The sequence below is a fragment of the Engystomops pustulosus genome, chromosome 5, assembly GCF_040894005.1.
Source record: "Engystomops pustulosus chromosome 5, aEngPut4.maternal, whole genome shotgun sequence".
Classification (NCBI taxonomy): Eukaryota; Metazoa; Chordata; class Amphibia; order Anura; family Leptodactylidae; genus Engystomops; species Engystomops pustulosus.
In genome coordinates, this window is record NC_092415.1 from 83,251,277 (window position 1) to 83,265,387 (window position 14,111).

At 37.4% G+C, this 14,111-nt stretch overlaps 1 protein-coding gene across 2 annotated transcripts in view; it reads left to right on the forward strand.

Annotated features, from left to right (window-relative positions):
* The window catches only part of CDYL (chromodomain Y like), a 51,315-nt gene extending 39,153 nt beyond the window's left edge, over positions 1–12,162 (forward strand). For both annotated transcript variants that reach the window (XM_072152511.1, XM_072152512.1), the window contains 5 exons: positions 1,809–2,062; positions 5,095–5,267; positions 8,421–8,631; positions 10,398–10,541; positions 10,631–12,162. In XM_072152511.1, coding sequence (XP_072008612.1) covers positions 1,809–2,062; positions 5,095–5,267; positions 8,421–8,631; positions 10,398–10,541; positions 10,631–10,789 — 941 coding nt within the window. In that variant the 3' untranslated portion in view covers positions 10,790–12,162. The remainder of the gene's footprint in view (positions 1–1,808; positions 2,063–5,094; positions 5,268–8,420; positions 8,632–10,397; positions 10,542–10,630) is intronic.
* The last annotated feature ends 1,949 nt before the right edge of the window (positions 12,163–14,111 follow it).

The following is a 14,111-nucleotide window of genomic DNA, read 5'->3' on the forward strand; positions in this document are numbered from 1 at the left end:
TTGTAGCCTTAAAGAATCTGAGTCTCTAAAGGGAATCACGTTACCAGAGGTCATTATTAGCATAGTCCATGTAGTAAGGAATTGCATGTTCTGTGTGAATTTATAATTGTAATATCGTATAAGTAGTGAGTGCATGTGCTGAGTTATCATCAGGGTGCATTGTCTGTGTGGTTGAGGTGCCTACGGCCTTCTTTGCTTAAGTAACTCGTGGGTGGTGGCAGTGCTGATTGGCTGGGGCTGAGTTTCTGTGGAGTAAATTTAGCGTAAGGACGCCATTTTGGGGAAGTGGGCAGAGCTTACGGGCTAAATTCTGGGACTCCATAGAGTAGGTGTCCCCGTGTGTGGACTCCGGTGAGCCGGGTTCGTGACAATAACCTTTGAACTTTTTCTCATTTTTTAAAATTTGCAGTCACAAACTTAAATTTATTTAATTGATATTTTGTTTGATAAAGGAACAAAGTTTCAAGTATTTTTGAAGTGCGCAAAAAATAATTGTTATCGCAGAGTGATAATACATGAGAAGCAAGGTCTGGATTGTTTATGTCAGAATCGTGTCGGTAAGCCATATTAAATTCCTGTCGGTGGATTCTACTGGGGAACAGAGAGCAGGGGGGCTGAATGCATATGCATTAAAAACTTTTCAAGTTTTTAATTTGCCAAAATATTTACAAAAGCTTGCATACTTTTTTTAAACTTATATTTTTATTTTTTTTTGCTCTATCAAATAGGTAATCATTAAAATACATTTAAAGGAAACCTACCACTTGAAGTGGCAGGTATAAGGGGGAACTACCGAGCACCAGCTCAGGGTGAGCTGGTGCCGGAGCTTAGTTTTGTTAGTGTTTTAAACCGCAGTATCGCGGTTTAAAACATTTTTTAAACTTTATGGCCGAAGCTGCTTCGGCACAGGGAGGTACGCGCTCGGCGCGCACCATGCGCGCGACCGTGCCCGTGGCTCTCATTCACTTTCTATGTAGCCGCGTGCACGGTCGCGCGCATGGTGCTCGGTAGTTCCCCCTTATACCTGCCACTTCAAGTGGTAGGTTTCCTTTAAGTTAATGGCTGCACATGTTAAAGATGTTCAAGGGGTATGAATACTTTTAAAACACCATAAATACTTGTTTCTTGTATTCTTAGCAGTGGGCACATAGGGTGCAAAGGATGTAAACTCGAGGAGATACAAAGCTAGGCTTTCCTTTAAGTGCTGGTTCTTACTTTGTATTCCCTCTAGAAACTTCATCTCTATTTCATACAGTCTTGGCCAAAAGTTTTTATCCTGACACACAAATTTTTGTTTTCACAAAGGTTGCTGCTTTAGTTTGCAATAATAATTGTTAGGAAGAGTCATCAGTTGACTTGCATAAAATAGAAAAGTCATGCCATTGACTTTTTTTTTATAAGACCCCATTCAGATGGCTTGGAACATCCTGTAAAAAAGATTTGTCCCTATAAAAACTAGTAAGAGCCTCCTGGAGACGTGTGTCATGCCAACAGTAAAGCACACCATTCATATGTGGTGTAAATGATGGTATCTAAACATCCTCCAAGTTAAGCTTCTCCCAACTATTCAAAAGCAAATGGATGTTTAACAGTGCTTTTACAATGCAACACCATGTCACAGGGCAAAGTTGACAAAACATTAACATTGGATGAGATGTTCAGTTCAATTTTGTTGTATGATGTTGTACTGTTAGCTACTTAACAATAGCCATTAATATGACAATGTTACGCTAGGCCTAAAGAAACTTCTGGAACATATAATATAAGTGTATATAATAATGTTAAATCAACTATTTTATCTATCGCAGGGTCGTCTACTTTCATGCAGGCATTGACTGCAAATGGTACCAACACATTGCAGACGTCAGTGGCCGGAGTTACTGGAAAGCGGAGATTTTTTGATGAGCGAAGAGACCAGTCTTTTGATAAAAGGTTGCGATTCAGTGTAAGGCAAACGGAAAGTGCTTACCGATACAGAGATATTGTTGTGCGCAAACAGGATGGATTCACACATATCTTACTTTCCACAAAATCATCTGAAAATAATTCACTCAACCCTGAGGTTAGTTTCATCAGTAAGTTATGGTTTTGCAGGTTTTACCTTAAAATGGTCACAATCCTATTTTTATTTTACCTACACATTATGTTTAATCCTTGATTTTGTATGAAGACTTGGTTTCTCAATTTGAGACTATAGCCACATCTATACCTTGTAAATATACATCGATCAGCTACTTTTTATTGTTCTAATGGCACTTGTTTAGGGTCTAAGGATCTGAGGTCAAAATTGTGGTTACTACATAACCCTTCAGGTTTGCATTGACCTCAGCTTTTACACTTCCTTTCAGAATCTTCTAGATAAGTTTTTTAAGTACCTTATACCAGAGTGTCAAGTAAGTTTTACTAAAGAGCTAATGTCGAATTAAATTTGGTAGTGATTTCAGTCTTTATGTACATACTTATTATAGCAACTTTGCGTCTGACACTAATTTAAAAGGTTTGCATCATTACAACGATCCTAGAGATCAAAATGTAGAATGACTGAAGCATTTGAATGTAAAACTTTTTTTTTTTTGGGCCTAAAACATAGGATACTTAGTTTAATTCAGATTTTTTTTTTATCAGTATTAAACTATTTTTTTTTTTATCCATTTGTTACTAGCTGGCAGCTGCTTTTGGTTGTGAATTCATAATCTCTGCAGAAGGTCTGTAGCGGTGTAACCAAATCAGCTTTTCAGTGTGTGTTTGTAGTCAAATCACTCTTGTCATTTAAATACACAGCAAAAGGAAAGTATTAATCTTATTGCATTTTTGTGTGTGTGTATGTGTGTGTGTATATGTATGTATGTATGTATGTATGTATGTATGTATATATTATAGTTTGTATATATTTTTTGTATATATTATAGTTTGTATATATTTTTTGTATATAATATATTTTTTTAACCATTTTTTAAACTTTATGTGAATTTTCAAGAGATGTAAGTGTAAAGCATAACAAATTTTTGCAGAATTACTACTGATGCATTATGTGAAAAGTATCAACCTCCAGCTTCCAGAAGATCCCAATTAAAAACCAAAAATGTTTATTTAGCATTTTAAAAATATTAAATCCAAGGCAATGGGTGATGCTAAATTCCTCTGGAAGCTGGATATTTAGTTTCTAAACTTGTTTATTAATGTACATGACTCGGAGATGGTTCTTCTCCATGCATCCATCCAAACTCTTCTACAAGTGGCCTATGGGAGGAGCAGTTGAGCTCTGGTCTTTTTGTAATAGGGACTCTGACCTTTAATCTTCCTGAATATTTTTAGTAGAAGTAGGTAGCATGGTGTAACCATTAACTATATGCTACTTACCTCAACTTTACTGATAAAATACTGATGGTTACGATGTATACAAACCACTACATTTTGCAATACAAATGTGTAGATGTTGTACATCTTTTGCAAGTTTTAGTTGGAAGACCCTATCAATGAGCGCCATTTATAACTGAGTGTGCGGTACCACTGTCAATTACCATACTACTGATGGATAAAAACTGATAATATAAGTGCATTAGTGATCACCCAGACTTCAAAATACATTTTCTATTTGCAAAACAATTAAACAAAGAGCTTTACATGTTAAAATATCATGTGATATCATAGATCATCCTGTTGATTTTGGAAACCAGGGCGACTCTACATTTTACTTGTGGTGACCATATATAACTAGTGTGTGAAGATCATTCAGCTAGTCCTCCAGAGGAATAATTGTCTTAAATGACGCTCTGTCTTATTGCATACAAATGACGGAAAACAAATGCAGTGATCTGATCCTTTACTACTTTAATCGGACATTAAAGGAAAGCAACAACTTAAAAAACAAAAAAAACAGCTAAAGATACTCACCTGCGCTCCCCCTCATTTTGATTTGGGCGCTTGTCTTTGCTAAATTTGACATGTCGGGATCACATAAAAAAGAAGCTTATTAAAAGCAGCACGGAGCATGGGACAAGAGGTCTGGCTCTCCGGGCTGCTGATTATGCACGCCCTCACACCTCCCTCTCCCATCCCGTCTCTCCCGTGACTTCACCTCGCTCGGAGCGCCGGACATCTTGTTATGGAATTTTGACAGTGGGGAGTAAAAAATGGAAACATAAAAACGAAAATGGGCTGTGTCTTCAAGGCATTAAAACTTTTTCTCTAGTGCTACTTTAAAATACAACAGCTTCCTACAGATCAAAACCCAACTTTCAAGAAGCCTTGGAACTTGACAGTGCAGGGTAAAGAACTGGTTTGGTGAGAGGTAATGCCTACCATCCTTCATCCCGACCCACATTTCTCTTGCCTCTTACGTAGGCACGAACAAAGAGCAATGAGCAAAAAAATGTACAGAGGTATGATTTGCCTTTTCAATGTATGATAGGTGAATTCAACTTTCCTTAACTAGTTTTCTTAGAGTAAACCTACCATGAGGAATCTACCATCAAAAGTAGAGCTGATTGTAGATTCCGTCTGCCCTAATCTCTAATTTAATAATCCGGGAACCTAACATGTTATAAACTTTACTGGTAATATATGTAAATTAACTGCAGAGGCTACTGGGTCGTGTTCTTGCCTTAGCTCCCAGTGCCCAGCCAAACTAGTACACCCCCCAGTAGCCTCTGCAGTTAAGTTTACATATAACTAAAATAAAATCTTAAACAAGTAAGGTTAGGTTCCAGGATTATTAAATTACAGCCTACAGCAAAGGCAGGCAGAAGTAATATACCTTCAGATCTGCTTCTGATGGTAGATTCCTCATGGTAGGTTTCCTTAAAGTGTTTGTAGAGCTATTTGTGCTATTGTTTGTTACAATGGCACAACTACTTTTGATAAAGCCGAGAACAAAAGTTTTAAGCTTTGTACAGTTTAGCAATTTGCACCTTTCACCTTAGAGTTCTAGCCTGTGACATAAGGAAAAATATAAGCAGCTATAGACAATTCAACTACAAAACCAACTTTCCTGTAGCCATCCATTCTTGCTAATAATAAGTCTTAGCAGTTTCGCATTACCTTGGTAAGAGTAATCTACTCCTATAAATTGAACATTCTCTCTCCAACTTCTAGGTAATGAAGGAGGTTCAAGGTGCATTGGCCACAGCGGCTGCAGATGACAGCAAGCTAGTTCTTTTCAGTGCGGTTGGGAGTGTGTTTTGCTGTGGGCTAGATTTTATTTATTTTATAAGACGCTTGACAGATGATCGTAAAAAAGAAAGCACTAAGATGGCAGATGCAATAAGGTATGTATCTTCTTTTTTCCAAATATGTAAGAATTATATAATGGTTTGGAGTAAATATCACAAGATCATTTATTTATGCTTTCATGTAAGTTAGATATGTGGTGTTCATATGTGAGCTATTTTAAATCTGTTGGATTACTGTGTTCTATTAAAATGCATGAATACACCACATACTGTACATAGCATAACCCAAATGAAATAAACATACATATTTTATATAACAGAAATAAATCAAAAGAAGACCATTCTTATAGGAGCAAGCAGAAAAGTAAGCATTTTGAAAATCATTCCTCTAGACATTTTGCAGAGAAAAGGCATTATTGTCCTCCTGACCTATCCAGTTTCTTGCAGTCAGGTGGTTAAGGATGTGAGGTTTCTATTTTCCTATTGTAAACTGAGCAATCACAGAGGATGTTTCTTATTAATGAAGCTAATAAGCACGGATATGTGTTGTCACAGATTTTAGTCCACAGTGGGAAATTACAGAATTCGATGATAGTGTTTCACATGGAGACAATACTCCTAGTATGGCAGTGTTTGCTTGTGCCTTAAAGGAAGTCTACCACTACATAACAGTAAAATGAAGCTAAATATTGTCACCTATTGCCCTCTTCATCCCGATCCCACCACTGGTCTTCTATAATCTGGTCACCCTGGAATCGCCTGAAAAAAAGACCTATAAAAATTCACCGGAGTGTGGGGAAGTGATGTTCCAACACTCCAAGCTGCTAATTATTCATGCCTCTTGCATGACGTCACTTCCCTCTCCCATGCTGGAGAGGGAGATGATTTCATGCCTCGTGTATGATTGATACTTCCCTCCCCCTTGTTAGAGAGGTAGGTGATGTCACACAGGAGGCCTGAATAATTATCAGCCTTTAGTGCAGGGACATAGTGTCCCTGGGCTCCGGTCTGCTTTTTATCTTTTTTTTCAGACTAGCGTCGGAATAGGGATGAAGGGTGTATTTGACTTAATTTAACTGTAGTGGAAGATTTCACTACAGAGACTAATGTTCGAGACTAATGAAAAAAAACAAAAGGTGGCCATGAGGGGGCTGCTTAAAAAAATAAAGATGTACTTGCCTCCCGGTGTCCTGCAGCTTTCGGCCGGCCACACCTACCCGTCCCTATTCAGAGCACTGTGTATGCGGGCTGGATGGTTCTCACTCTGGTCCGTCCGGAAGCCGAATCTGGCACTGAGCAATAAGTACATGTTTATTTTTTTAAGCAGCCCCCTCCTGACCACCGTTTGTTTTTTTCATAACTCTAGGACAACCCCTTTAAGTGAGATTTTTACCAATCTCTAAATTGGCATGGTAGAATTGAATGGTCACTATTCAATAAACTTTACATAAATCTGCATGCGCAGAACAGCAGGCTCAACGGACGAGGGCGCGCAGCTACGTGCCGAAGATGGTGAGTAGGAGTAGAAAAGAGGCTACCGGGGCGTGGAGTAGCAGCCTCGTGTAACCTCAGATGCGGCTACTCCACGCCTCAGTAGCCACATAATAAAATTAGCATAAAAGTTTGATAAAAGTTACTAAAAAAGTGCGGGGACGTGAGGATTAGCCCTTAAAAGGGCTATCCTCACGTCCCATTGATCCACCTACCACCCGATCTACCTTTATAGGTAGATTTGTGGTTGTAGGTTCCCTTTAAAGTTGAATTTGTATGTAAATTGGCAGATTATTTTTCTGGAGTTAGTTACAAAATCTTTTTGTTCCTGTGACAATAGGATTTTCATAATTTTTGGAACAAGCATTGACAATAAAGTTTTAGACACCTTATTGCTTATCATTACAGCGTGAGGGCTAAAGTTGAATAAATAACCAGTATCCAGAGAACTCCACCCGAGGTCACAGTGGGTAGAGCGGTCACAGTGGGTAGAACGGTTTTGTATGTAAGTCGGGGGCCGCTTGTATGTCTTATCAGCGCATAGTGCTTCCTTGTCCACTTACATTGACGCTTCTCTAATTAGTTTTTCTAATCTGAAATTTGAAAGTGGTCAGTGCTCCTCCTTCGCTCTGCATAGCACTTCTATGAAATCTGTGTCACAGGAGCAATGTCTCCTATCAGCTGAAAGTGCACTGTAAACTCAAGGCTGCTGAGATGAGAGCTAATATAAATTGTAGATTACAAATAACTTGATGGGCAGAAACAATGTTAATCATCATGTATTGACTAGAGATTTCTGCAAAGTATGTTGAATGATTAGATATTCTTTAATGGTAGATGCACATGATGCATATTATGGAATAGCCACTATGTAAGGCTTCTTTCACATGAACGTATACTACGCCCGGGAACTGCTCACCTCTCCCCTCTGCATAGGGACACCTGTTGTCTGGCTGTACATACGGGAAAAGATAGAGCATGCTCTATCTTTTTCTTGAGAACGGTACAGTACGGTGTGTGCTCTTACCATTCCGTGGCCAGAAGCCAGAAGAGTTTATGGGGACGGATTTACGGCCGGATATACATCTCTACAATGCTTATGTGAAATGGACCTTATACTGTATCATTCTAATCAATGAGAATTAAAAAATGTTATATAGATACTGCAGATGTTTCGACATGTAAATTGGCATGTGGTTCCCTTTTTTTTTTTTTTTTTTTTCATCCCTAGCAATTAAGTTATTTTCAGTAGATTTTATACCAAAGTCAATTTCTGACTAAGAATATTGGTAAAAAAAATTAGCCAGAATTCTGGTTTTAGATTTCCTTACGGTTTAACATGTGCATTCCCCACATGCAGAACTTCTTTGTTTACAGTTACCCTGTTGCCAGCTTTTTCAATGTGCCCGCTCTGTAAATCCTTCAAATGTACAATGTGGGTTTGTCAGAACAACTGGAACAAAGGATGTTTTTCGTAACCTTATCATATGTTACACATGAATGGTTGCCATGCAGTGCCCCTAACCACATCTCCCAACAAAATCAGTCCGATGCATTTTGATAGGGTTGTCTCATTGGAGAAGGCTGGTTGTCTCCAGATATTCTCATTGAGTTTACTGTTTGTTATTATGTAATTGAAATCTTTCTCAAGTCTTCACATGTATGCAAGCCAACACAAACACTGGACTTTGTGACCTATGTCATTAGGAATTTATTTTCTTAATATAATAATTCATTGCTGGCTATATTATTTTGCAGAGTGTTTGTGAATACCTTCATACAGTTTAAGAAACCAATCATTGTGGCTGTAAACGGACCTGCAATTGGCCTTGGTGCATCCATATTACCTCTCTGTGATGTTATCTGGGCTAATGAGAAGGCATGGTTTCAGACGCCTTACACTACTTTTGGACAAAGCCCAGACGGTTGTTCATCGTTGCTGTTTCCTAAAATAATGGGCATAGCCTCAGTAAGTTTTCATTCACATATACCGTCTATGTATAATAACTGATGTAAATACATGTAAAATGTACTAACGCCTAAGTAATATGCAGAAGTTTGAGATTGTTTCTGAATATGAGCAACACTCAGTGTTGAATTTCCCGAAGCAGATGGGTACGGGTATGAAAATAAAAACAAATCTCACAAACCATGTAGATAACTCAATCTTCAAGACACATAACAATGTTGCAAAAGCTGTGAAAATTATTCTTGTGAACTGTGAGGTTTTATTCTATTTTGTGGTGTCAGGCAGTTGGTCACCCTGGAAATGTTGTATGTATAGAGAGGGAGATGAGCTGACTACAGGGGTGCGGTTTGTCAAACACCCATTATTCTCATATTGATGACCTATCCTATGGATAGACTAAACATATGTTAGCATCAAACAGATGATTTGATTTTTCCATAGATTGAGCTTATGGAGGTTTATTTTTTCAGGTTTAGCTGAAGTAACTCCTCTTTGGGGTAACATAAAATTTTAAGTTCAACAGATGTAAAATTAATTTCTCAATTATTTTGCAGTTAAAGCGTTTTCGCGTTCTAAAACCTTGTAATAGTGCATGACTTTTTCGTGCCTCTACTACATGGATACAATTTCAGCTTCTTCTAAATAATACAATTGACGGACAAATGTCTCCTTTATCATCACAAGCTATAGTGGTCAAGTGATTGAATCATACTCTTTATTGAAGCCACATTAACCCCTTCAGGATTGCCAGTGCAGATAGCATGTGTGTACACATACGTCATGACAGTGTCAAAATTTAACTGGTTATATCTCCTAAACCATGGCACCTAGGAACACTACTCCTTGTGCTTATTAAAGCGGAGATTCTCCCCTTTGATATAATATTCGTATAGGATTGTATTTCTAGGTAAAATAGAACCAAATATATCCACTGTTAAAGTTGCTGTGAAAACAATGTGATTTTTAAATACAGATCTGTAAATTCAAAGGACATCTACCATCAGTTTACATGGCATGGATATTAGATACTGTCACTATGAAGTGCATTTTATTCCTCAGAAAACAAGCCCTCATACAGCTGTTTACATGGAAAAATAAAAAAAAAGAGATTTTTGAAAGTGGGGGTGAAAAAAATAAAAATGCAAAAACGAAAAAGGGCCTCAGCAGGAAGGGGCTAATAGGACACCAGAAACGTTTCTCACAGACGGGAACTGCAGACATTTTGAAAAAGTACATGCTGTCTCTGAACCTGGAAAAGTTGATGGATCAACAATGTACACATTTCAAAGATATTGTCATTTAAAGAATAGCAGAACTGCAAAAATTGACACACAGGCATTAACCCTTGGGTTAATAATATTTCCATATTATATTTTCAGTCTTTCGGCTGATTTATTGCCGAAATAATAAATTTGTAAAAGTGGCGGAGGCACTCTCGGCTTCCACAAACTTCAATTTATTAAAGCTCCCCCTTGCAAGCCGCCTCTTGCTGCTGGCCGGGGAACTAGGATCTGGCTATGATGTCAGAGCTGGGAGGCAGAGAGAGAGGGGCGTGGGCACTCTCCTAGTTTCCCGGCCGAAAGCAGGACGAGGCTTGCAGCAGGGGTGTGTGTGTGAATATATTAAAGTCTGTGGAAGCCTAGAGGCAATCGGCGCCCCTGGAAGTAACCTCTTTACGACACTCTACCACGTTTAATATTGTATTCTCTAATAATGTTTAAAGAAACAAAATAACGGCAAACAATTAATACCTTCTTTCATTTTAGGCAAATGAGATGTTACTCAGTGGAAGAAAACTGACGGCACAAGAAGCATGTGCAAAAGGCCTTGTATCTCAGGTGTTCTGGCCTGGGACATTCACACAAGAAGTTATGGTCCGAATTAAGGAGCTTGTGACCTGCAATCCCGTTGTATGTGAATTTGATGTTAAATTATATATTTATTATTTATTTGCTTATGGACAAGGGAGGATATTAATTTTTTGTCTCCTGCTTATTAGGTACTTGAAGAGTCTAAAGCTTTAGTCCGGAATGTCATGAGAGAAGAGTTGGAGCAAACAAATGAAAGGGAGTGTGAACTTCTTAAGAAGATCTGGGGCTCTGCTCAAGGAATGGACTCTATGTTGAAATACTTACAAAGGAAAATTGATGAATTCTAAAGATCTATTGCTTGTCTTATGAAGTAGCCTTGAAACACTTAAAGGGAAATTTGCAACAACTGCAATACCCTGGTTTATTTAAAGTTTTTTTAAATTCTTGTTTTCTTTTGAAATTGTGAACAAATAAGTAAAGCCTGCTGTGAATTCTTCCCAGGCAGATATAAGATATGGAGAATACTTACAAAACATCTTGCAATCCACATCTTTAACTCGGACATTGTAACGAAAACATGTTGGAAAAACTTTGTGGCAAGAAAATATGGAAAAATGCATATTTTTTTCTGTTCATAAGATATATATAAAAAAAAAATTATATAAATATATATTTAAAATGAAAAACGGGTAGCAGTGAGCCCTGACTTTCATTGCCCACTGAGGTTGGACTGTGGAAATGCTATGGTTCGGAAGTAGGTGAAATACCTCAGACATGGACATTTTTTTTCTGGGATTTTTTTTTTTTTTTTTTATAAAGAACTCCTACAGAACTTTAACTGTGTACGGATGCATTTTCTAAAAAGCCCCAAAAAGAGTGTGTGTGTACTCAGGACATATGCTAATAAAATGGAGAAGAAAAAAATCTTCATATACTGTCAGGAACACGTCTAGTTGAGTATATGTTAGCATGATGTAACCACTGCCAATGTATTTTCCTTTGCGTGATGCAGTATTAACAGGTCACTGATTTATCTTGTGTTTAAGGTTGAGGTTCGACGACTTACCGGAGGCAATTTTATGTAGTTGTTTAGTTCCTGAGGGAAAATTCCTAGCTATTTTGCAGGTAATGTATTACACCAAAAATTATTTTATGTTCATACTTGTATAAATGTTAGGTCTCACTAGAATATATTTTATTTAATAAGTTAATTTTGGTACACTATTAAATTGCAAAATACCCTCCCCAAACTACCTTTTTTTAATAGGAGTGTGCTATTCTATTCTATTGCCTTTTTTACACTATATAAATCCCAAATATATATTTTACTTTTCTGTATAGTTTAGGAGTGTTTTGTAAATATATCCAATGTGCCATCAATTCTCTGAGTGTATCAATGATGTGTGACTACAGATATATTACTCTGGATACTAAAATATCTGTACTTACAAGGTAATTGAATGTATAAAGAAAAATAATCCGCATAATTTTTGTACAGTTTTTACATTTTTACTTCAAACTGACCAACTCCCATTCTCATTGGATAGTCTCTCAAAGTGTAAATCTGCCTGTAGCTTGGGTTGGTACAGTATTTGCATTAATTGGACCTATGCTTTTGTTCTACGAATGAAATATATACACTGTACAGTCTGTAAAGTTTTCTAAAATATACAGCTGTGAAATTGGCTAAAATAAAACTAATTTTTCTTAACGTAAATAATATTGTTATTGCAGGCTGTTGTTATTTATTGATCTGTCACTTTTAAAAATCCTGTTTATTATTATCAACATTACAACAGTATTAAGGCATTGAAAATCGGATGTTTCAACTTGATAAATTGCCCATTTGCCTTTACTGCCTTCTAGATAATCCCTTAAAGTTGGGCACGTGTTTAAGCAGTACTGCTGCTTACTTTTGTACTGTTTACGTACCCTCTATGTTTCTTTCTTTACATCTCTGAGCTTTGCTGACAGAGAGTAGAGCCTGCAGCAGGAGAGATTTGCTCATGCTACCTCTCCTCCATGTCAGTATGGATGACTCAGGAGAGAAGGTGATGTCAAGACCTGGAGCAGAGACAGATGATGCAGTTGTGTGTATGCAGAGGGCAGCATAGGCAGAGAACACGGAAAGGCTGCTGCATTTAAAGGAGACCAAGACCCTAGTACATATAAATTCAGAGACTTGTCTTATGGATTACAATTTCCATCCTATGATTTCATGTTTTGTTTTGTTTTTTATCAGAATGATTTTATGAAGGTTTTCTTTTTACTAGACTAACAAATATACAATTTTCCTATTTACAGAGCTGTTTGTTTCAAATGCAATACAGTTGACAAAAATAATACTCAAACGTGCCATTATGTGCAATTTTTGAGGCTTTCACTTTGACACATCCCCATTAAGTTATTAATATCACCAAAATACCAAATTTATCTTGTCCTGTTTTAATACCGTTTAACGTTTAATACCGTTAATAAAAACCAATTAAAAAATGATTTTGCCATATTCAGAAACTTTGTGCGTTTTGCTGTGCAAAGTGTTTTTGGTAGACCAATTTGTTTTCATTGATAATATTTTGGCACAACATTGTGTTCACTTTTAAGTGGAGCAAAATGGCGGTGATTTGAACATTTGGGCATTTTTTTTTTCAGTTTTTTTCATTTAATCTAATAATCCTATTTATAGTTTAATCCCCCTTTCCATACATCCTTTATGTGATTTAATAACAATCTTTAGTTATATTGTGCCAACAAATTCTGTAGCGCTTTACACATCATAGGGGACATATACAAATAAAGTAAGACATTACAGAGTACAAACAGTCATATGGACAATAGGAGTAAGTGCTGCTGCTTGAACAAGTCATCGCCATCTTATATACAGCGTCCAAAGTCAGTGGGACTGCAGATAACTTCAAATAAGTCAAATAACTTCATAACTAACATTTAGGAGTCTTAGAATTTTGGGTGCAATTTTTCACATTTCACATTTTTATGAAAACCGCCAAAATCTATATTTATAGGGACTGGCGCAGCTTTAAGTGACTTTGAGAAGCCTAAGATGAAGTAAATTGCCCCAACATAGAAACTACATCCCTCAAACTTTAAAAGTTTTTGTTAACCCTTTAGATGATTCACAGGGGTAAAAACAAAAATTAAGCATTCACAAAGGATTAAATTTCTCCCGAATATGCTGATTTTTTTTTTTTTTTTTGCAGACTTCACACTTTTATCAGTAACATGTAAATGCTGTTCTGTGGGTCATATTTGGCCAAATTTCAAAACATTTTTAACTCCTTAAGGACGCCGCCAGTTTATAACTTAAGGCTCGGCCCCATTTTTTGGATTTTGATGTGTCGCTATATATGGTGTAAGAGTGTGAACCTAGAGGGCGCTGGAGAGCGACCCACAACCAGGGTTAAAAAGGACTTGACCACTACCATCACGGGCCAACTCCAGAGGGAGAACTCACAGCAAGCCAGTGCTGTGTGTCCTGCAGTCAGCAGGAAGACTTGGGACCAGTTGGAGACAGACAGGTGGTCTGTCCCAAGAGAACTGGAATCCAGTAAGGACATCGTTTGTTTGAGCTCGCTGAGAGCCAGAGTGCTGAGGAGGGAACCCCAGCAGAGTTCCTTGAACCTAGAAGGTAGCTAGGGCTCAAGAAGTGAG